General features: G+C 31.2%; 2 protein-coding genes across 3 annotated transcripts; both read left to right on the plus strand.

The window, feature by feature from the left end:
- Positions 1–7,602: 7,602 nt before the first annotated feature.
- On the plus strand, positions 7,603–24,458 carry LOC11405858 (homeobox-leucine zipper protein ATHB-40). 2 transcript variants are annotated; one of them, XM_024783208.2, is made up of 4 exons: positions 7,603–7,699; positions 22,644–22,761; positions 22,851–23,173; positions 24,029–24,458. In XM_024783208.2, exons 2-4 carry the CDS (start codon positions 22,683–22,685, stop codon positions 24,248–24,250), a joined length of 624 nt encoding a protein of 207 aa, XP_024638976.1. In that variant the 5' UTR covers positions 7,603–7,699; positions 22,644–22,682; the 3' UTR covers positions 24,251–24,458. The 2 variants fall into 2 exon arrangements, with proteins under 2 accessions (XP_024638976.1, XP_003611950.1); XM_003611902.4 differs by lacking the exon at positions 7,603–7,699 and having other exon boundaries at positions 22,565–22,761.
- On the plus strand, positions 7,636–9,232 carry LOC11407095 (homeobox-leucine zipper protein ATHB-40). Its single transcript, XM_003611898.4, has 3 exons — positions 7,636–7,817; positions 7,907–8,229; positions 8,860–9,232. Exons 1-3 carry the CDS (start codon positions 7,739–7,741, stop codon positions 9,121–9,123), a joined length of 666 nt encoding a protein of 221 aa, XP_003611946.1. The 5' UTR covers positions 7,636–7,738; the 3' UTR covers positions 9,124–9,232.
- Positions 24,459–24,516: the final 58 nt, after the last annotated feature.

The raw sequence follows: 24,516 nt of genomic DNA on the forward strand, positions 1-24,516 counted from the left end.
TTTACTGTGTGTGACGCAGACAACACAAATAAAATGCAGCTATCATTTTCACAATATCATTATCCATGCAATTGTAATCCATGGAAAGGCCAACGCATCCATGTGTTGGGCTAATAATATTGAGGCTTTTATATATAAATAGAGTATATGCATTAATTATTTACGAGCAAGTAATTTAGTGTTTGAATGATAGAACCAGTTCTGGGGTTGGGAGGCCTATTATAGTTGTTCTTTTGATTTTAGGTCGACATTCTTTATAAGATCTGTGATGTTGAGGTGGTAGAGAGTGTTTGCTCATAAAAATTGCTACATATGGGTCATGTGTATTGGAGTTTCATTAAGCGTCCCATTCGAATGAGCTCGATTCATAAAGGTGGATCCATTGAGTATTGTTTATTTGTTGAATGTGTTTGGTTCTGCGATTAAAAAATTTAACTGTATAAATTATGTTTAGAGTCAAAATCTACAAGTTCTAACTTTAAGTTTGAATTAAATCTAAAGATAATTAATTTTAATTCACGCCATCCAAACATGTGAAAATAAATTTTATATGTATCTAAAAACACTTTTGACTCTCCCTACCACAAAGCAACATCCATCAACAAGAAGGAAATTAAATCATACTGTACTATATAGTTCGTTGTTATTGGTTCATCACGAGGAGGTGCATCCAAATATACTCTGTGTGTTAAATATATCATAATCATAGGAATTATTTATTAATGTTGCACTTTGATTAGCCAGGGTGGTATGACTAAAAATCTTGATTACGATACCTCATTAAACTAAATGAAAGTTGGAAGATGGGAAACAAGAGTTGGATGTGTTGGAATAAACATGACACCCACTTGTTTAATTAAGCCTCATTTATGTTTTGATTTTATTGATTAGTTTAGTTAAAGTTAAGATTATTAGCTTGACAAACAACTCAAAAGCATAACAAAAAGGAATCTAGCCCGTGTCACGAGCATGTTCTCTACCATATTTTATTATTCATTCTCCATTAAAACAATTAAAATATGTCAAATTGATTACTCCCAAAATTAACTTCAATTGCAAGCATAATAACTTAAGAGTTAATCACTCTCTATTTCACTGCTGACCTAGCTCTACGATATCCTCATCCTTATCCTTTAGTATTAATTACCACATATTTATGTATATTTAATTAACTAAACAAAGCATATCATATGCTACTTTGCTATCTCACCATATCTTATCTTAATTTACTTAAAGTATGTAAGCCTATTTTACACACCAAAAACATAATACCAAGTTTCACCCCTACAAATGGAAAATGCCAAAACATATCCATTTTCACTTTTGGCTAGAAAACGATGTGAGCTCTTGGATATAAATTAAAAAAAAAAACATCACAATCAGTGCCCCGCATGGCTAAAGCATTTGATATATATATTCACATCTCACTTTCAAACTTTTTTTCTTGACATAGGTTCTTTGAATCCATTCCTCATATCATATTGGGTGTACTTCTCAATGGGTCATATTTTCTAGCAAGTTTTAAAGTGTTTAGGGTTTAGGGTTTAGGGTTTAGTGTCCAAGGGGAAAACACTTTTAACCATATTAAGTAAGTCTTCTTCACATCCATAGATGTAAAATGTCAGTGAGAAAAATGGATACAATGATCAATGCAAATTTGGAATATTGGAAATTGAGTGTGGCCATTGTCATCTAGGTGCATGTTTGGATTTTTCTCATAAAAATACATGATGTTTTAACAAACCCATTTATTTTTTATTGCATTGTTACTTGTATAAATTTTTAAACCTATGATTGTAAAAACAATTCTTTTTAAACCTATCAAATTGGAATTTATCATTGTCAAGTGTGGCGGCTACAGATGAATAAGAAAGCAACACATGTAATATAGATAGAGGGTGTGGTCCCTTTGAAGCCATTAGGGGAAGTGACACGTAACAAGGTTGTTCAGTTGCACCCATGTGCTTCTCTTTAGGCATGGATAATCATAATACGTCCTTTTTACCCTAACTCTTCTCTACTTTGTTTGGTAGAAGAGAAATGCTGAAGAGAGAGACATCAAAGAGAGAAATAGGAGAGAAATTAGCATTTTCTCTTGTTTGGCACACACATGAAAGAGAGAAGAGAGACAAATCTGAGATGGGGCCCAGTGGCGGAGCCAGAAAAAAATGTCAGGGTGGGCCACTAAAATTAACTATTGAAAAATTGTTTAAAGTCTCGCAAATTAGACCTATAATTGAATTATTTAAAATTTTCGGGTGGGCCACTACACCAATTTGCAGGAATTTGGATCAACCAAAACCTAAAACCGACATAAAATTGTATAAAATCTCGCAAAATAGACCTATAGTTGAATTATTTAAATTTTCGGGTGGGCCACTACACCACTTTGCAGGAATTTGGATCAACCAAAACATAAAACCAACACAAAATTGCATAAAATCTCGCAAAATAGATCTATAATCGTTGATTTTTTAATTTTTCCAGGTGGGCCGTAGCCCACCCAACCCATGAAGGGCTCCGCCACTGATGGGGCCTACATGTTTTTTCTACTCTCCAAAACAGCAGAGAAAGTCTAGAGAAGTTGCTCATTTTAGTATTTTTACCTTTTTACTCTTTAATTTCTGATGTGCAACATGCCTATGTTGTTGTTATTACATCATCATGTGACTTTTTTTTCTTCTTAGATTCATTTAATTAATATTAATAAACTATTAATTATTTTATTGATTAAATTATAATTAAGTAAAATTAAAATAAATTCAGTTTAATCATTGAGGCATTTCAATTAATTAATTGAATTAAAATAAAAATAAAATAATTTGATGAGAGGATTTTTTCAAGGATATTTTTGTACTTTTAAAAATAATTAACAATTCTCTCTTCTCTATTTCTCTTCTCTCTCACCTGTACCAAACAATACCTTAAATCTACCCTATTTTGCACCTCTTTCTCTCTTCTCTTGCTCTCTCACCTCTTTCTCTCTTCTTATTTTCTTCTTGCAACCAGACACACCCTCTTCATCTTTTTCATAGCTTCTTTTTCCTATTTCCAAGCCCTTGACTATTGGTTTCACTTTTATGTCTCATTCAACTTGAGCTTTTAATCAATCAACTTTTCACAACTCAGCTCGCTTCTTTTGATCTCTTCTTTCAGAACAAATAGTTTTGTTGATTATTTTCTAAAAAAGTTGATAATATCTTCACATGATGATTTAAATTTTACATGAGCCAGCTAGTTTTAAATTAAGTTTCTAGAAGATTAATTACTAGTAAGATATAAAATCGTACTATATCACGTGAAAGCATACTTCTCTTTATATTTCTTTATAGAAAAAGCATATATTTTTATTTGAAAACGAAACACAATTTTATACTACAGTGCAAGGTTTATTCCTTTCTTTTTCCATCAAGGTAATGCAAGGCAAATGCAAGTTACTTGCTACGAAGACTCCTACCGAAAAAAATAAGGGTGTGTTTGTTTCAAGTTTATCAAATTCACACAACCTGCCATCACTCTCACATTTTATAATTTGAGGTCCTTATCAAATTCATATTTTCAATTTGACATAAGTGTTACTAATATCCATATTTTCAATTATATATGTTCCATTTTTTTTTCTTCCTTTTTTGAGGTAATGTTCCCTTCATTTTATCAAATTCTAAATAGTTTGGACTTAATAAACCAAGAAAAAAATGATTTTTGTTAAAATAAAACGACATGATATTGGAATGTGTGCAATTTGGTACGTACTACCATAGACTAAAAGTTATCCAATGAATGGCGTGGATAGATAGAACAGATACCAAATAAAAAAGAGGGAAAAAAGTCTTTCTGCAAACACCAACAACCCTGGTCTCTTTAGGGAACCCTAAGGGCCTGTTTGTTTCAAGGGAAAGAGAGTGGATAGATTGTAGAGAGGATGGAAAGTTTATGGAAATGTGAGCTTCCGTTGTTTGGTTGCTATGTAAGTGAGGAAAGAAACCCTGCTTTTGGTGGACCCCACATGCAGAAAACTTTCCGCACAGAATGGGAAGGAAACATGGAATAGACATCAAAATTAATAAAATGACAAATAGATCCTTGTGTTTGGAGATTTTTTATACTTTCTTTAATGCTTCTTGCGCATTATTTTTTTCAAATTAGTTTTGCTTCTCACATATCGTAATCATGGTTTCGGACATGATATCATATTATTAGTTTATATTGATTCTCATATACATATATTAACATATCGATTTTTATTTATTAATATGTAAATATGAACATATTATGTTAATTTAAAAATAAATACATAACTCATTTTATCATAAGGATATTTATGTCATTTACTAAATATAAATCTTTCTTTCCTTTCACTCTTTCACTTATTCCAAACAGCCCAAAAATCATTTCACTTTCTCTTTACTTTCTATTCTCTTTCATTCCTTCATCAATCTTTCCTTTTACTTTCTTTCCTCTCACTATCCAAACATACCCTAAAAGATAAGCTAATTTTGATCATTGCTTACAAGAAGAAAGAAAGACTAGACTTGATTTGAGTGAGAGCAGATTAAAAAGATGTCTCTCATTGGTTAGGGTTAGGGAATGAGAAAGGTGAGTTTTAGCATGGGCTAATTGTGAAATTGCCCTATCTTAAGCTCATCTCTTTTTACCTGCTAAGTTTCCGGTTCCAATGCAACCATTATGCAGTATATTACTCCAATATGTACGTAGTGTTTATGTGTTTGAACTTAACACTATTTTGTCATAAAAAAAAAAACCAACAAAAAAAGCTATATCATAAATAAATTGTGACTTTTTTTTCCATAATTCTTTCTACGAGAGGTAATCATACTTTAAATATGTTGTAGATTAAGAAAGAATGCCTATTTCAATCAAAATTTAGACACAAATTTATCAAATTATGACAGTCTAATTCATTCTGTTAGACTCAGAAATGTCATAAATTAGTGAGAAAAAATTGGTATAAAAAGTTTATTTTGATATGAGTAAGTTATAAGTTATCCATAAACTCAAAAATTAGTCTTATCAAGTATGTCCAACCCTTTAATATTTATCTCAAATCAATTGAGCTTTTCAACCCTCTAACATAAATTAATTTACGATAATTTTTTTAGTATACATGTAAAAAGCTTAAAAGTGACTTTAATAATATTTATGAAATATACTTTTTTTTTTCTTTCGACACAATAATAATTATAAATTTTGACGAGAAAAAAAAATTCCAACGGCATTAATAGTAGAAAAGTTAGGACATTGTATAATTTATGCAGGGGCAGGGGTTCGAACCCTTGACACCCCACTTCTCCACATTTATAATGTGTGAGCTCCAACCACTAGGCTACCTAACAAAAAAAAATAAAATCAGGACATATACCAGTACAACAAATTCGTCTTGTAAGTGTTTGACATTTTAATTTTTTATTATCCTTTAATTTTATATGTTTAAATTTATAAAGATTTGAGTTATTTAATATTAGAATCTGTGCAAGTTACCGGTCAAGAAGACAAAACAATGCTAACCATTCCTATTATTTTACATTAAATCAATGGCCGAGGTTAGATGAGCCCAAGATGGGGAAATTTTGTAATTTCCCCACACTAAACGTTGCCAATGAGAAAATATGATATGCTGATTAATTGATCCAACCATTAATCAATCAAGTCCAAAACATTAGATAGAGAGAACCTTTTGTTTAGTAAGGACAGACAAATTAAAAGTGGTCAAACTTTATTTCTTTCTTGTCCAGGATATTGAACTGAATATTCCTCAATAGATTGACTAGATTAATGCCACGTTTGATCTATTTTTATAAAAAGAACAAAGTTGGAAAAAATAAAAGTGAAGGTAGAAAAATGTTGGATGACACAGATTTGCAGTTAGAGGACGGTCCATGTTACTTGGTGCTGCTGTGTGTGTGCAAGGGTACACCCAAGTTTTTCTTTTTCTTTTCCTTTATGGGTTTGATCCTAGTATAGTATAGTATAGTAATAGTGTCTGTTAATGCTAGCACTAAAAGATTGACAGCAATTACATTGTACGATTGACAATTAACAAACAACTGTATGACTTTTGTTTTCTTGTTTATTATTGTACCGAGTAATAACTCAAATGCAATGCACATAAACACCAACAAAGAAACACTACCTAATGTTTTTTTTCTTCTTTCTATCTTATAACTTCGATCTTACTACGTTGTTTGAATTTTGAAGAGAGGAACACATGATCAAACCCAAACCCATAAAAAATGGGAGTGTGAACATACACTAATCAATTAAATAGTCTCAATTTGAATAGTAAATTTGGAAATTGTTGCAACTACGTCAACAATGACGACAAGTATATTAGAGGCTGGATGGGGGACCAATAGAAAGAAGATGATTTGTGACTTGTAATTTGCCAATGCCAAGCATGGAATTTTAAAATCTTCACTGATCTCGAGCCACGCATGCCTTTAACCATAAAACAATGCTAGAATTAGAAAAGCTAAGCCATATGAGTGTGGCTTAGGTGAAACATTTGAGTGTAGTACCACCCAATTGGGCAACAAATTAAAGTGGCTTATATTTTCCAAATCCATATGCTACCTAATGGCTCTTCATTGTTTATCAAGGTCCAAAATGCCAAGCTTTGGGATCACAACATTTTCCATCCTCACCCCTATTTTTATTTTATTTTTAAAAAATTTATAAAGGTATGCTTTCGTTTGGATTGGGGGTCATTCTTTCTATTCTCACACACCATTATAAATTTATGACCCCTCAAATTTTTTCTTTCTAAATAACTTATTTGCGAAAGCTAACTTGTTCATGACTTTCCGCTTATGCACAAGCACCAACATTATATCAATAGTACTTATCTTGCAATGTTGTATGTGTCTTTGTGAAATCCACATACATTTTGAAAATAAAAATATTAATTGAGAAGTGTATATATTGTTAAAACATCAATTCCAAATTAAAAGAATAAAGATAAGAAAAAGAAAAAAAAACACCTATGTGGGATAACGAAGGTCACTCAATTTTATCTTTTGTCTCCAGACTTCATAGCAGCTACGATTTCTTTCCCTTATTAATGAAAGATTATAATTTTCAATATATAATTTATATTTAATCACTATAATTTAGATTATGACATTTACATATATGAATATACATATATGAAATATTATACCTATAATCACATTTTATACATGTAGAACTATATTATATCTTATTTATATATTGCGCTGTGTCCGTACGTACATAATGTATTGACAACAATATTTAATGAAATAAAATGGCATGATCTGCAAATTTAAGCACAATATGGGGCAGTTTGATAATGGGTAATTTTTGTCACACAATCACAAATATTAATCACTTTTTTTTTTGAAGGAAAATATTAATCACTTAGACACACATATAAAATATAAAAACCATTTAAATATTTTAGTAAAAGAATATCGAGTATTCTATTTCTACATTTTTATCTATGTGTATCTAAATGATTTAAAATTTAAGCACCTCATAAAGTCTTCTCTTGATAATGAGCCTTCAACACAAAAGCTAAGACGAGACGCAACACTTGACCCCTATTATAAATACATATAGAAGCCTTAACGTTGTCTCCAAAAAACAAGGATAACACATCTCAATCTCATTACTCATTCTTTTAATTAGGATAGCAAGTGAGTGTTATTAGAAACAAAGAGAGATTGAGACAGTTAGTAACAAAAGACACAAAAATATAACAATGAATCATCAAGACCAAATGATGCTTATGTCTCAGTTATTCCCAGCTTGTGAATACACCCAAATCATTTCTCAACAAGGTTAGCATCATATTAAATTAATACATAACATTTTATATGTATCATCAAAATTTCTATGAAGTTATAATATTTTTGTTATGTTTTTTTAGGAGAGAAGAAACCAAAGCCAAGACGCAAGCGTAGTAAGAAGAACAAAGGTGGAGAAAACAGTGCTAACGACATGAACAAAAAGAGGAAATTGAGTGATGAACAAGTGAATATTTTGGAAGAAAACTTTGGAAATGAACATAAACTTGAGTCAGAGAAGAAGGATAGGCTTGCAATGGAGCTTGGTTTAGATCCAAGACAAGTTGCAGTATGGTTCCAGAATCGAAGGGCTAGGTGGAAGAACAAGAAACTTGAAGAAGAGTACTTCAGTCTTAAAAAAATTCATGAATCCACCATTCTTGAGAAGTGTCTTCTTGAAACCAAGGTATACCTCTCTCTTCCTCTTCTTATTTAATTAAACTATGTTAATTTGCTTTTTAATTAACTATTATTAAAAATTAAAATCAGTGGATTGGATTATAACTTGACATAAATTTTTTAATTCCAACAATATTATATTACTATAGTGTTTTGTTTTTATTTGTCTCAACACAACACCAGTAACGTCAATTTAGGGCAAGCATGTTACCATGTTTCTTCTCTGGTGGTCTTGATATTTTTTCTATTCTCGTTTAGCTCTAAAAAAGTTGTTTGCTTAGTTTAATCCACTAAATGTTGTTGATAGAGAGAAGAAACACTAGCATGCAACCGGTTCTTTAGGACAAAGCAAAAAGAAAAGAAACCCCTTAAATGAAAAATGATAAAGTAGAAACTTAGACCCACCACATGAACGTTCGTTCATATGAGCTCTGGGCTCGATGAAATCCAAACCGTACATTATTAAGTTTTCACTACTCAGCCACACGATATTTCATGTCACGTGGAATTTAGAAAAAAAAAAATGATATACGTGAAATTAAAAGAAAGATAAATCAGAAGCATAAACAAGGAATTCCAAAAATGTCACCATATTTCCGTACAATATTATTTCATATGTTCCATTAATTGTTTGTAGCTAAGGGAGCAACACTCAGAAGCATTAAAGCTAAGGGAGCAACTCTCAGAAGCTGAGAAAGAAATTCAAAGGCTTCGAGAGCCATTTGAAAGGGTAACAAGCAGCAGTTCAAGTACTTCATCCATGTCTCAGTCAGTGGAAGTTGTGGACCCACCTTTTCTTGGTGAATTTGGTGTTGATAACGGATATGATGACGACGTATTTTTCATGCCCAATGAAACATGTTACTACAATGGCATGGAATGGATAAGTTTGTACATGTAGAAGAAAAAAAAAAAAAGAATATATTAGTAATAATATAGCATTTGTACATAATGTGAATGATCCCAATATGTAAATTAATTGTTTGCTACTAGCTAGTGTGTTTATTTAACTATGATTTGGGAACATATATATCCATTAACATAATGATTTTCATTTTGACTCCAAATGGTATGGTATCCACTACTTTAGTTTTTGTCACCTTCTATAAGATGTATATATTCATGTGTCGTGTGTTTTAAGCTCATCAAATTATCAATGCTATATTTCACATGAATTTCTTAGACGGGAAGTATACAAATTGAGAGTTAAATAAGTCAAATTAGCATTGGGATAAGCTTGGCTTTATATGGTAATAATGAGATTGAATTCTAATCAAACGGGTCACCTTATTTCTATTTTATTTTTGGCAATATATGCATATGCTTCTGACTTTTTTTTTGTTGACTTTTTCTGACTTATTGTTTGGGGGAATATGTATTAAAAATGGTGGAATATTTTCTTACTCACTTAAATTTGCAAACGTTTGTGTCTAGTGCATATTATTAACAGTATAGGGTTTCAAAAAATAACAAGATAAAATTACAATGACATGACATATCAAAATAAGATTACAAAGATAATATATAAAGTAAATTACACTCTCATCTATTGAGAAATGTTTAAATTACTCTACTCTCTCATCTTATGTCAAAATATACACACTCCTCTCCTCCTTTAAGCAAAACATATTGAAAAAAAATTACACTTCCCTCCCATTAGAGAAATTTGAATTACATTCGCATCTCCTCTAATGTTAAACTCTACACTTCATTCCTTTAATATTTTTTATTTTTATTTTTAATAGTATAACAAGGAAAATTTAACGCACACATGACGATAAAAAAGAGTGCAAATCCATTTTATGATAATCAAAATTCGAATCATATTTTTTTCTACGTTTGATATATAGTATCATTACCATATAAATACAAAATAACCAAAACCACCAAAACAAAATTCGAATCATTATTATAAAATATGATACAGTACAAAATAAATTAATTTTTCAAAATCACCAAAACCAATGAAATAGAAATAATCAAAAATGTATTTTATATTCTAAATCATTAAGTTAATGATAAAATAATCAAATTGTTTTTATCATTGATATTAAAATTAAAAATAAATGAATTACTTTTTCTTGAATGATAAATCAAAATTTGTAGATATCATAAAAAATGTTTATTTATGCAAATATGGATTGAAATATAGTACACGAATAATTCTTAGGGTTGGGGGGAATGTAATCCAAGCATCTCTTAGAGGAAGGGAGTATAATTTATTTTCGATTTACTTTCAAGGGAGAGGGGCCTATATTATAACATAAGAGGGGAGGAGAGTGTACTTCAAACATCTCTTAAGGGAAGGGAGTGTAATGTACTCTAATATATATAGTCTATTTCTTTTTCCATCATTCTCTTTTCTCGCACGTCCTACTAATTAACCAAAATACTTCGTTTAGATTATATATAATCCGAACAAAAAAAATATGATTTGTATTATATAATCTGAAATATGCCTACTTATAAGCAACAGTCAAAATCTTCTCTTGTTTTAGCAAATGTGAATTTTGTTTTCAAAACAACAAAAATACAAAGTAACAATTTATAATACATGTGCAATAAAATAATAAATATATAAAAATAAAACCAAAAAATTCTAAAAATCAAATAAAACTAATGGAATTCTTTTTGGATTTTTCTTAGAATATGAAAAATAAAAATTAAAAAAAATAGGTTTATACGATGATATTTTAGATTTTGAAAGGTCGAGTCCCATAAGAAGTCACTTATAAGAGAGTCTTGTTCCTTGATTTTTTTCTCTTTTTATGGGAAAGTTTAGGAGCAAACTGATCAAATAGTTTGAAAACTAAATTTTAGGTCGGGACACGGCAGGAACGACTAACATTGACTTGAAACACAAAGAGGGGGTCATGATGGTTCTTAAACTTGTTGTCCCTTAAACATGTTGGGACCTGAAACATTGACCTGAAGAAAGCTTAAAAAAGTAATGCCAATCCTCAGTCTATGCTAACTCAAGTTCTCAATGCCAAATATTTTCCACATAGTGGTTTTCTTGAAGCGAGAATTGGTAATAATGTAAGTTTTATTTGGAGAAGCATATGCACTTCGTGTGTATTATTATTAAAGAGAGGATGTATTAGAATATTGGAGATGGTACACATATTATTAGATGGTTAATCCATAATAAGTGGATTTAACTTAATTGATTTTTCTAGCTTAATGGAGTTTATGGAAAAGCTGAAATCTAAAATTGTGGGATGAAATTGATGAAAATGTTCAAACAAAATATTGTAATATCCCTTTCTTTCTCAATCAACGGAAGTTTACATGGAAAGTGCAGCTCCTCGATCAAGTGTGAGTGTTATGATCCATGAGAAGATGAGATTCTCTCATATATACCATTTGATCTGTCGAGTGAGGAACTGATGGAGGCAACAATGACGAAAAGTGCTCCGATACGGTGACGATGAGTCTTTGCGGTGGGACGAAAGGTGCATTCAGACACGTTAGCACTCTAACGCTTAAGTCAGTATGAGAAATGAGATTGAATGTGTGAAAAATGTGGGAAAAGTGAATCATACATCAGAGGTGAAGCTAAGTCACCCTTATATATGCGTGTGTGAGAATAACCGTCCACGTGAAATGCGGCGAGTAATTAGGAAGCCGTTGGAGGACACGTGTCCGGTGCCTGATGTACGGGGACGTGCTCCAGTTGGGTAAAGTGCATTGTTGTTCGTGTGCTCCTTGAGGCGATGCACCTTAGTTTGATGGACGTTCGGTCCACGTGTCAATGTTGGACTGGTTCTCTAGCCGTCCTAAGCACCATCCAATCACCAATATGCTCCATTTAATTGATTCGTTGACGCACATATTATCCAGAGAGCCAAATCATAAAGTTTGATCAGGGTGTGCTTGAGAACCACGAAACAATCCATGACATAAAGTTTAAAATAAAAAGTAGAAGGAAGGAGCGGGTGAGAAATCCTGAAGGTTATCTTCGGATCAAAGAACACCTGAGAGATTAAACCTAGCTAGGCAATGATCGATTTTCTTTGGTCCCAAGATTCCATTTCCACTTCCCTCCCATGGACACATGTCCCATATTTTATGCCTATCACATGTCTTATTTTTGTAACATACATTGTCTTTAATTAGTACTCGATTTGTACCCAATGTTATTATCAAAATTATTAGTTTTTATCTCTAGATTGAGAACCCAAAAAGTAAAAAATAAGAAAAGAAAAAGTCTAGAAAAGATAGCAACAAAATCAGTGGCATGCATGTGCTTAAGCCAGTGGTAGTTTAATTACGGAATGAATTATTATCACTTACCAGTGTCAATTTATTAAGGGACTAAAAAATTAATTAAATCAAGTAGCAAGAATCTTTGATTATTCTATACAAGCCTCTCGAAGATACTGACTTAGCTGTGGAGATTTGTTGCTTTTATATGGGGAATAATTAATTCAACCTTTTGATGAAAGGGACTAGCTTAGGCTTTGTCTTCCAATGGAAAGCTCGTCTCTTTTCTTGATGGCTTTTTCTTCACATTATTTTTCCAACTAGCTACTAGTACTTGTGTATTTTGTTGCATGCATGGTGTAGAAAATCGATACTTAACCAGTTGATCTTGTAAAATCTATTTTGATCAAATGTACGTTGAATGTAAAATCTATTTTTAAAAATGTGTATTTTGATCATTTTAAAAACTTCAGATTTTTTTAATGGAGACTCACGGTAAATGACCAATTTAAAACTAATTTTTTTTAAAATGATTGATCTAATATTTTCTTCGATCCTATTTATAAGAAAATTTTCAAAAAGATCTCAAGAACCAAGGACACTACCTTGGTCCATGCACTTTGGAGTGATTGGTTCATATTTCGTGGGGGTGTGTGAGCCACTCTAGTCTCTCAACCTCGAAGTTAGAGCTAGACAGTGATGAACAAATTAAGCTAATGCCCCAATTGTGGCGCAATTTAGGGGTTGTTGAAAACTAGAGCTATAGGTGAAGCATAAAGAAGGAAAGGAACAGTGGAGGCTTACCCGTTCAGTTCACAACCATGCATATACACTTACTTAAAAAATTGATATAGCCACTGATATTAAATTAAGCACGTGGTAATGGGAGTAATATTTTATTCAATGGCTAGCGTGAAAGGGATTAGTATGGAAGGAGGGAAACATGGAAGTGTATTGTTTGTGTGTGACATATACAACACAACAAAATTGACAGTTCATTGTGTATAATTAATCAACTATAATAATTAGATACCTTTTGTCTTTAAGGTGCTTGTGCTTGTGTGTGACGATGGAAGGTGGTGGATACCGTGTTTGCAGTGCTTGTTTTTTTGGAGTTTGTGTTAGGTGGTGATGTATTTTGGTGGGTGTTGTTTTTGGATTTTCAAACTGTTGTATTTGAATTTTCAAATTCTATTATCTACCGAAGTTGTTACTAGGTTGAGTCACGACCAGGTCGCTCTCTTTAAGACGTTTCGTGGCACTGTCCAAAATTGTGCAAGGCAGACTATCAACCACGCTGCCTCCAGGATAAAACAAGCTCAGCTGCAACTGTGCGGTTAACTACTACACTGTAGAAAACCGTTCGAGAATTACACCTCCAAATATGGTACTAAGACCACTCTTTAATACTGAAACCACCTATGGTATTGTAACCACTCTGTTATGGTGTTGAGACCACTCAAATATGGTGTTGCCACCATTCTAACTTTAATTTCTCCAAAACTTCAATATGGCACTACGACCACTCAAATACGGTGATACCACCATTTCTCCTCAAATAGAAAAATATTGAAATACTTTTTATATATACTGTTAAGATCATTCTTAATTTTGACGGGACATTGTTATTCCAAATAGGGACTATGATCTTAAAAGTACTCTTTATTCTGAAGGGACATTTATCGAAGGGACTATGTTTTTAAGACCATTCTTAATTCCGAAGGGACATTAAACCGAAAAGGGACAATGGTCTTAAGAAAACTCTTATTTCCGAAGGGACAGAAAGGAGTAGAAAAAGGAGAAGGACTTGTCCACACAAGTCGAAGGAGGGAGAAGAGAAGAAAAACACAGGAAGCATCAACTGTGAATTTCGGCGTGTTTTTGAACTAAGCGGAGTCCTCTATTTATATAGAGATTCTGTATCTGTTTTAGCAAAAATTGCGACAACAGTTACTCTAATGGATAAAATTAAAATGGAGTTTATCCATTAATCAGTTCAACAACACTTGTGGATAGGATCAAAAGAAACAAATCCACAAAAGTGGAGGAAACTAAACTATTGGATTTGAATGAATGAAATATAATAATAATTAAATTATTATTCTTATCACAACCACCATAAGCTAAATTTATGGAAAATAATATTCTCGAATAAAATAATAATTACTATTAATTTTTATCATTATCAAGTATTTAAAATTAAATACCACAATTTAAACACTACTAATGTGTGTGTTCTATTTTATGTGGGACCCCCACACTCTATTTTTTCAATTCACACAACATTAGATCAGAGTATAATTACTTTGTGTTTAATCTTCCAATTTTTCATCCAACATCACATCAATGTTCCAACAGTGGGTTAATCTCCAGATGTGTTTTTAGGTGGTTATGGTGTACCGTCTATATGCGGCACCATTTGTATCTTGATTTGTCCATACCTTGCGTCTTGCATGGATGATGTTTAATAATATTTGCCGATTAAAAAAAAACATACATTTTGTTTTTCTACATCTTTCCAAATCCAACACTTTATTTTCTCCTTATTCCTCTCTTTCTATAACATCATCAAACTATTACATTACATGTATCATATCACTCTTTGTTCTCTTTGTTTTCCTTTGTTTCAAGATATATACCATTAAGGGGTGTACACAAAACATTTTCCATAATTGATATCACTCACATGTATCAATATCCAATTATTGCTATTCATGCAATCTATGCAAACACTAATGTATCCATGCGTAAGATGGAATGCAAACCTATCATTGAGGCTTGAGAGGTTCCTATTTTTGCTTGCAAAGGCAAAATTAATTAATGATCATATCCTAAAAATTTACGAGAGCACGTTTGGTGTTTGAAGGATAGAACCAGGTTCCATAATTTGTGATGTTAAGGGGGTGGAGAGTAAATGTTTGCTCATAAAAATTGTTACACATGGATCATGTGTATGTGTTGGAGTTCATATAGTGTCCCAGTCCAATGTGGTATAGATTCATAAAAAGCGGGTCCACTATGTTGAATCATGTTAATTTAAATAATTTAAGCGTGGGTTTGTTTTTGCTGTAGTAAATGTTGATTTTGATTAAATTGACTCAGATTAAAAGTGAGTTAAATTGATTCATGTTTAAATAATATATGGATGTAACATTTTCCCATCCAAAATCGCTTTACGTGTGTCAATTAAATCATATTCAATTGATTTATGAATATTGCACTTTGATTAGCCAGGGTGTGACTAAAATTCTTGATTAGGATACCTCATTAAACTAAATGAAAGTTGGAAGATGGGAAACAAGGGCTGGTTGTGTCGGAATAAACATGAGTACATGACACCCACTTGTTTAATTAAGCCCCATTTGGTTTTCATTTGATTGATTAGTTTAGCCAAAGTTAAGATTATTAGCATGACAAATACAACTCAAAAGCATAACCAAAAGGAATCTCGCCCGTGTTACGAGCATGTTCTCTACCATATTTTATTATCCATTCTCCATTAAATTAAACAAAGTACATTCCAAATTAAACAATTAAAATCTAACAATTAAGATATGTCAAATTGATAAATCCCAAATTTTGTTATTTTTTTACACCACTTACGTGTTTTATGATATTCATCTTTAACTACATGAACGTCTTGTATGAATTCGGTCATAAGGTCAACTTTATTACTCTTAAATTTTTTAAATAAAATGTTACATTTACTTGCTATCTTTTAATTAATATAAAATTTATTTTTCATTAGAAATAAAATCTACTTCTAAATTATTTTTGAGAAATCCATATATTAGATATTTTCTTTCAAGGAATCCATATTAAATACTTAATTACCACACCTTTATATTTGTTTAATTAACTCTAGTAATAACGAATTCACTGGACGAAGCATATCATATCCATATCCTACTTTGCTATCTCACCATATCCTATTTTCATTAAAATAAGCATGCCTATTGTACACACCAAAAATATAATCCAAAGTTTCACCCCCAGAAATAGAAAAATGCCAAAGCATATCCAAATTCACTTTTGGCTTGAAAACGATGTGAGCTCTTTGACATATTTACCTCCCACTTTCGAAATTTCTCTTCTTGATATAAGGTTCGTTGAATACGTTCCCCATTCCGTTTCTGATGGGTTATTATTTTCTAGCTAGTTTTGAAGTGTCTATACTCTATAGGGAAAAAACACTTTAACCATATTAAGTATCATTTCTACTGTACGTCTTCTTCACGCTACATGAAATTCACATTCATACATGTCAGTGACAACAAAGGATACAAGTGATCAATGTATATTTGGAATATTGGAAATTGAGTTGAGTGTGTGGCCATTGTGATCTAGGTGCATGTTTGGAATTTTTTCCCAAAAAATGCATAATGGTTTTACAAACAAATAATCTTAAGACCAAAAATCTATATGTAGAAGCACCATTATGATAGCAAATTATGTTAGCAACACACTCTTCTAGTTAAATAATCGTTAATTTGCGTTAAAAAATCATTAAAAAATCTAGATTAGCTAAAATTCAAATGAGTTTTAGTAAAATTATGTGGGGCCTATAAAATTTAGGAGGACCGGAGAAGAGTTCATTAAATGATGTGTTTATAACATTTCTCTTTTAACCAAGTGATATGAGAAATGTAAATGGTGACCAATGTATCTTAGTTAAAAGAATAATTAATAGTGGTAATCATCATTAGATTTAAAATATCCACTATAATCAACTATTGACAAATTTTAGTTAAAGAATCTATACATGTAAAATGACTTATTTTCTCTAAATTAAGTGTTTTCATATGAAAAAGTATATGTTTAAGATGTCATAATCTCTTATATCTTGAATCGAACGCAAGTTATTTGATAATTTCAAGGTTATTGCTCTTCTCCCATCTAATTTTGTTTGTTCCTGTTAAAATAGTTTAGTATGAGTTAACCCACATATGTAATGTACATTTTTAACATAAGTTAACTCACGAATGTATATTTTTCACGGTAATGAAAAAAACATACGGGAGAAGAGCAATTTTCTAATACCAATGAATTATTTGTGGACTATTTGGTGAAGGAAAAATTTACGTGGACAACTTTTTTACTGCATTACTACGTGCATGAATTTTTAACCGTATGAAATTGGAACATTGCCTTGTCAAGTTTGGCGGCTATAGTGTTCGTGTAGACAAAAGTCACTGCTCACCAATTGTTTAGGTGAATAAAAAACCAACACGTGTAATATGGATAGAGGGTGTGGTCCCTTTGAAGCCATTAGGGGAAGGGACACGCAACAAGGTTGTTCAGTTGCACCCATGTGCTTCTCTTTAGGCATGGATAATACGTCTTTTTCACCCTAACTCTTCTCTCTGGGTTTTGCTTCAACTTTTTTTAGCTTCTTCTTCCCATTTCCAAGCCCTTTAAGTTTGACTATTGGCTTTACCTTTATGTCTCATTCAACTTGAGCTTTTAACCAATCAACTTTTCACAACTCAGCTCACTCTATCTGATCTCTTCCTTTAGAACAAAATTTGAAGTTATTTATTGTTTTTGAAAAAGTTGATCCTCTTCGCAAAGTGGTTTAATTTTTACAAGAGCCAGATAATTAAGTATCTAGAAGATGAATTATTAAGTAAGTGTATGTGCATTTTCTTTTATACGAAGTGTATATGTTAAGGGAGTTTCTACTGTACATTCTTAAATTAAGGTGTATCAGTATACTTATTTCACAAATCAACAAATTAACGATCATTTTTATGTAGTAAAGAGCTATTTGTTGACTTTTATATTTTAAAAAATATTATTTCATACGAAAAAATAAAAATCATTTCATTGTTTATAATAATCATGCTAATTTTTTTTTTACATTTTATCGAAAAAAAATAATCAATATCCATTATTATGAGTAATAAATAATTTAAAAGTTAAAATTTGCTTCGCCGACACTTTTGAGAAATAAAATACAGTTATTATAATTGTAATCATGCTAATTTTTTTTTACATTTTATCAAAAAAATAATCAATATCCATTATTATGAGTAATAAACAATTTAAAAGTTGAAATTTGCTTCGCCGACACTTTTGAGAAATAAAATACAGTTATTATAATTGTAAATAATAGAAAATATATTTTTTCTAAAAAATATAACTCATTAAACTATTAATTTAAATATGAATATACCAGTACACTCAAATTTTTCAAGTGTATCATATAATTTAACGTATGTTAATATTTGCTATATCATGTATCACGAGAAAGCAGCTATTCTTTTTAGAAAAAGAAACCACAATTTATACCTTAGTGCAAGGTTTATTCCCTTCTTATTCCATCATATATAAGTAAAATCTTGCCTGGAATTGTGAGAAGATAATGTTCACTTTAGGTCATAACCCTCTGATCAAAAGGGGACTTATTCTAATAATATGATTAATAATTGTTTTATTTTGAAATCAAACTCAGGTTATTTCCGAACAAATAACCCTCAGGTGAAACTGTTGGGGAATCTAAGGGAAGCTGGAAGTAAAGACGGATTAATGCTCTAGGGCCACAAGAGAGGGAAACAATTACACCTCTTTACATGTAAAAATAATAGATATGTGTGCATTTCAGTCAACAAAAAATATTTATCTTTCTCAATGACAACACAAATATAACAATTTTTTTTTCTAATAACAACAACAATATAACATTATTATAAGAAAATTTGTTCAAGGATAAATTTGGAATAACAAAAAATCCAGCTCAAAATACCCCAAAATCTTGTATTCTTTTTATATAGTATAGAAGATATAGATAACCACACAAAAAAATAATGTTTTTGTTCATAGTACTGCTAATATTGTATAGCAAACCCTTGACCTAAGCGTGCCCTCTCTAGCAACAAATTCAATTGTGCTACCATATCACGTACTCTTAATTGCCAACTCTCTCGCACCAAACACATAATATTTACTAACAACCTACCTTCACACCAGTCTACTTGGTTGAAGACATGAAGTCCTTATCCAAATAAAAATGAGGGTGTTATTAATACCTTTTTTAAATTGAGGATGTTACTAATAACCATATTTTCAATTATATATGTTCCCTTCTTTTTATCATATTCAAAAAATAGTTCTGACTTAATTAACCAAGAAAACAATTGATTTGATCCGTTAAGAAAAAAACTCCATGATTGATTGGAAAGATTGGAAAGAGTGCAATTTGCATGTACTACCATTTGTTACCAAAAGATGTGCGCAATGAAGAGCGTGGATAGAACAGATACCAGAATTAAAAAGAGAAAAAAGTCATCATCTGCAAACACCAACAACCCTTGTCTCTTTATGGAACCCTAAAAGATAAGCTAATTTTGATAATTGCTTACAAGAACAAACAAAGACTAGACTTGATTTGAGTGAGAGCTGATGAAAAAGATGTCTCTCGTTGGTTAGGGATAGGGAGTGAGAAAATATCACCTAGTAGTACCATGCTTTTTTTTCTTCCAATTTTTGTGGCCAATTAATTGATTCCACGTTCTTACCATTAATCAATCAAATAACTCAAGACATTAGCTAGAGAGAACTTTTTAGAAGGACAGACAAATTAAAAGTGGTAACACTTTATTTCTTTCATGTCCAAGATTGAACTGGATATTCCTCAATAGATTGACTAGATTAATGCCACGTTTGATCTATTTTTATAAAAAGAAAAGTGAAAGTAGAAAAATGTTAAGAGGTGTTGGATGACACAGATTGCAGTTAGAGGACGGTTCATGTTGCTTAGTTCTGCTGTTTGTGTGCATGGGAGAGGGGTGCACACAATTCCAAATAAACATAATGCCAAGTTTTTCTTTTTCTTTTCCTATTTGGAATATTTATAGGGTTGAACCAAGTATGAGTATATATGCTAATGCTACTGGTCCCGATTCATTGGTTGGCTTTAAAAGATTGACAGCAATTAAGTAAAGTCAACAAACAACAGCATAACTTTTGTTTTTTTATTGCAGGAAGTAATATAACTCAAATACAGTGCACATAACACCAAAAACGAATCCCTACCAAATACTCCCTCCGTCCCAAATTGTATGTCGCTTTGGAAAAAAAAATTGTCCCAAATTATATGTCGCTTTACAATACCAATGAAATATTAATGTTACTTTTCCTATTATATCTTTAACTATTAATTACCCTATTTTCTTTCAATTATTTCATTTATCTTTCCCATACCATTTATTAAGGATAATTTTGTAAAACAACTCATAATTTATCTTCCCCACACAATATTAATTACATTTCTTAATATGTGTGAAATGACCAAAACGTCATACAATTTAGGACGGAGGGAGTATGTTTTCTTTATAACTTCATTCTTAATATTATTTGAGATATCGTTGGAAATTAAATATTGACGGTTGTTTTAGTTGAGATTTAAACTTTGATTTTTGCATTTGAGAAAGTCTAAACAAACCGATGTTGGTAATCGTAGAGTTGATGTATCGTACACCAATCCTAGACATCAAACATAACAAGAGTGAGTTTAGGGCACATTAGCAAATAGATGCACAAAAGTTTGAGACAACCTTCTGTCCTTACTATCTAAGAAATAACCCACGTTAAAACTCGTTTATGAGAAGAAAAAAACCTACACCCTAAGTTATCCCATTATCAAACAATAGAGTTTCTAAACAACTAAATGCACCAAACTATTGAAGTTGTTTGATGTTTGCTTGGAGTCACACATTATTTAAGATTGGGACTGTTGAATGTATAAATGTGTTTGAATATCTTCATTGTTTGAAGTAACTTTTGCAATGAGATTTAAGCCAATTTAACATGGTTTTAGAGTAGGATTAATACTGCATTGTGAAAATTGGACTAAGATCCACATTAGGTGTAAAGTGGGTATTAAAGTTTGTTTAGAGTCCACATTGCTCAAGTTTTTAAGTTGTTGGACGTACAAATATTGTTTGAGTACTCTTATCCTTTAAGCTAACTTTAAGGACCAAATTCTTTGTTGGTACCAAATTCCAAGTTGGAATTGAAAACTATTAAAAGCTTTAGAGAGTTCGAAATTTGAAGAGAAGAACACAAGATCAAATACAAACCCATAAAATAAATGGGAGAGTGTGAACATACACTGATCAATTAAAATATTTTACTATCAATTTCAATAGTAAATTTAAAAATTGTAACTATACGTCAACAATGACGACAAGCCTAATAGATGCTGGATGGAGGGACCTATAGAAAGAAGTTGATTTTATGATTTGTAATTTGCCACGCATGGAAGTCTCAAATCTAAATTTTTCACTCATCTCAAGTCACGCATGCCTTTAACCATAAAACAATGCTAGAATTAGAAAAGCTAAGCCATATGAGTGTGGCTTAGGTGAAAAATTTGAGTGTAGTACCACCCAATTGGACAACAAATCAAAGAGCCTTACATTTTCCAAATCCTTATGCTAACTGCTCTTCATTGTTTATTAAGGTCACAGAATGCTTAACTTTGGGATCACAACCCACATTTTAATTTATGTCATTATATTAAAATTTATATATAATGTGTGCATTCGTTTGGGTCGGGGGTCATTCTTTCTACACCATTATAAATTTATGACCCATTTATTTATTTTTTATCTACATCTCAAGTACATAGCGGATTTAGTTTCATTTGTTTATCAATGAAAGATTAGATTTTCGATGTACAAGTTATTATATCAACTTTGATTTAAATATTTTATTTAAGAGAGAAAAATAATTAACAAAAAATGTTTTTCGAACACAAATTTCAATAGTGTATACATATATTTTGGTCTCACCACACACATTTCAATTATATTTTAAATGGGATCCTATCAACTCTATGACTTTTTCTGTTTAAATAAAGCACTTCATAAAATAAAATGGTGTAAAGAGTATACGTATAATCACATTTTAAACATATATAGTAGGAGTATATCTTATTTATGATATATTGCATGTGCTTTTCCGTACGTACAACAAGTATTGAGTATTAACAACAAAATAATACCACTTAATAAAAAAAAAAAATAAGAATGGCACCATCTGCAAATTAGAACACAATATGAGGCACTTTCATAGCCTTCATCACTAAGGCTAAGACGACACGCAACATTTCACCCTACTATAAATACATTCAAGCCCTAATTATGTTGTCTCCAAAAACAAAGTTCTCAATCTTTTAGGATAGCAAGTGAGTGTTATTAGAAACAAAGAGAGATTGAGACAGTTAGTAACAAAAGACACAAAAATATAACAATGAATCATCAAGACCAAATGATGCTTATGTCTCAGTTATTCCCAGCTTGTGAATACACCCAAATCATTTCTCAACAAGGTTAGTATCATATTAAATTAATACATAACATTTTATATGTATCATCAAAATTTCTATGAAGTTATAATATTTTTGTTATGTTTTTTTAGGAGAGAAGAAACCAAAGCCAAGACGCAAGCGTAGTAAGAAGAACAAAGGTGGAGAAAACAGTGCTAACGACATGAACAAAAAGAGGAAATTGAGTGATGAACAAGTGAATATTTTGGAAGAAAACTTTGGAAATGAACATAAACTTGAGTCAGAGAAGAAGGATAGGCTTGCAATGGAGCTTGGTTTAGATCCAAGACAAGTTGCAGTATGGTTCCAGAATCGAAGGGCTAGGTGGAAGAACAAGAAACTTGAAGAAGAGTACTTCAGTCTTAAAAAAAATCATGAATCCACCATTCTTGAGAAGTGTCTCCTTGAAACCAAGGTATACCTCTTTCTTCCTCTTCTTATTTAATTTATTATTGCAACTAGATACAATTTTATTAAACTATGTTAATATGTTTTTTAATTAACTATTATTAAAAATTAAAATCAGTGGATTGAATTATAATTTGACATCAAAATTTTAATTTCCAATCATCATTTCTCCAACAATATTATATTACTATAGTGTTTTGTTTTTATTTGTATCAACACAACACTAGTAACGTCAATTTAGGGCAAGCATGCTACCATGTTTCTTCTCTGGTGGTCTTGATTTTTTTTTTATTCACTATATTGTTGTTATTGTTTAATTAAAAAAGTTGTTTGCTTAGTTTAATACCCTAAATGTTGAAAGAGAGAATAGGCACTAGCATGCAACGAGTTCTTTAGGACAAAGCAAAAAGAAAAGAAACCCCTTAAATGAAAAATGATAAAGTAGAAACTTAGACCCACCACATATGAACGTGCATATGAGCTCTAGGCTCGAAGAAATTAATCCAAGCCGTTCCATTATTAAAGTTCTCATTTCTCAGCCACATGGATGATCATTCATGTCATGTACATTTTCTTTAAAAAATGCTAATGATACATAGAATTAAAAGAAATATATAAAAACAAAAACAAGGAACAGCAAAAATATCACCTTAAAGACAACAAACAACACTGTTTCTTTCAATTTGTTTCCTAATTCCGTACAATATTATCATGAAGTAGAAACGTGACATACCCTCTAATCAATGTCCTACATCACGTGCATGTCTTTTTCATTATCTTAACCTTTCAATAATCTTTGCTTAAATTAGATCTTATCATCTTAACTCTTAATTACCATATATGTTCAATTATTTTTTTGTAGATGTTGAAGCTAAGAGAGCAGCTTTCTGAGGCAGAGAAGGAAATTCAACGCCTTCGAGAGCCTAATAGTAGCTCTAGTACTTCATCAATTTCACAATTCATGGAAGTAGTGGATCCACAATTTCATGATGAATTTGAAGTTAATCATATATATAATGATGATGTGTTTTTCATGCCGGATGCGACATATTACTTCAATGGCCAAGAATGGATTAATGTGTAGATCTAAGAAACTAAAACAATAAGAATATTTACTAATTAACTTAGCATTTGTAGATAATGTGAAGGATATCCCTCAATATGTAAATTAATTGTTCATAGCTACTTTAGTGTGTTTATTGTATGACTATGGATTGTGGAATATGTATCCATTGACATAATAATTTTTATTTTGACCTATAAATGGTAGTGTTTTATTGTCGTTCCATTAACTTAACTTTTGTCACCTATTAAGATATATAATGTGCCGTGTGTTTCCATCTCATCTTC

Source organism: Medicago truncatula, chromosome 5 (genome assembly GCF_003473485.1).
Source record: "Medicago truncatula cultivar Jemalong A17 chromosome 5, MtrunA17r5.0-ANR, whole genome shotgun sequence".
Classification (NCBI taxonomy): Eukaryota; Viridiplantae; Streptophyta; class Magnoliopsida; order Fabales; family Fabaceae; genus Medicago; species Medicago truncatula.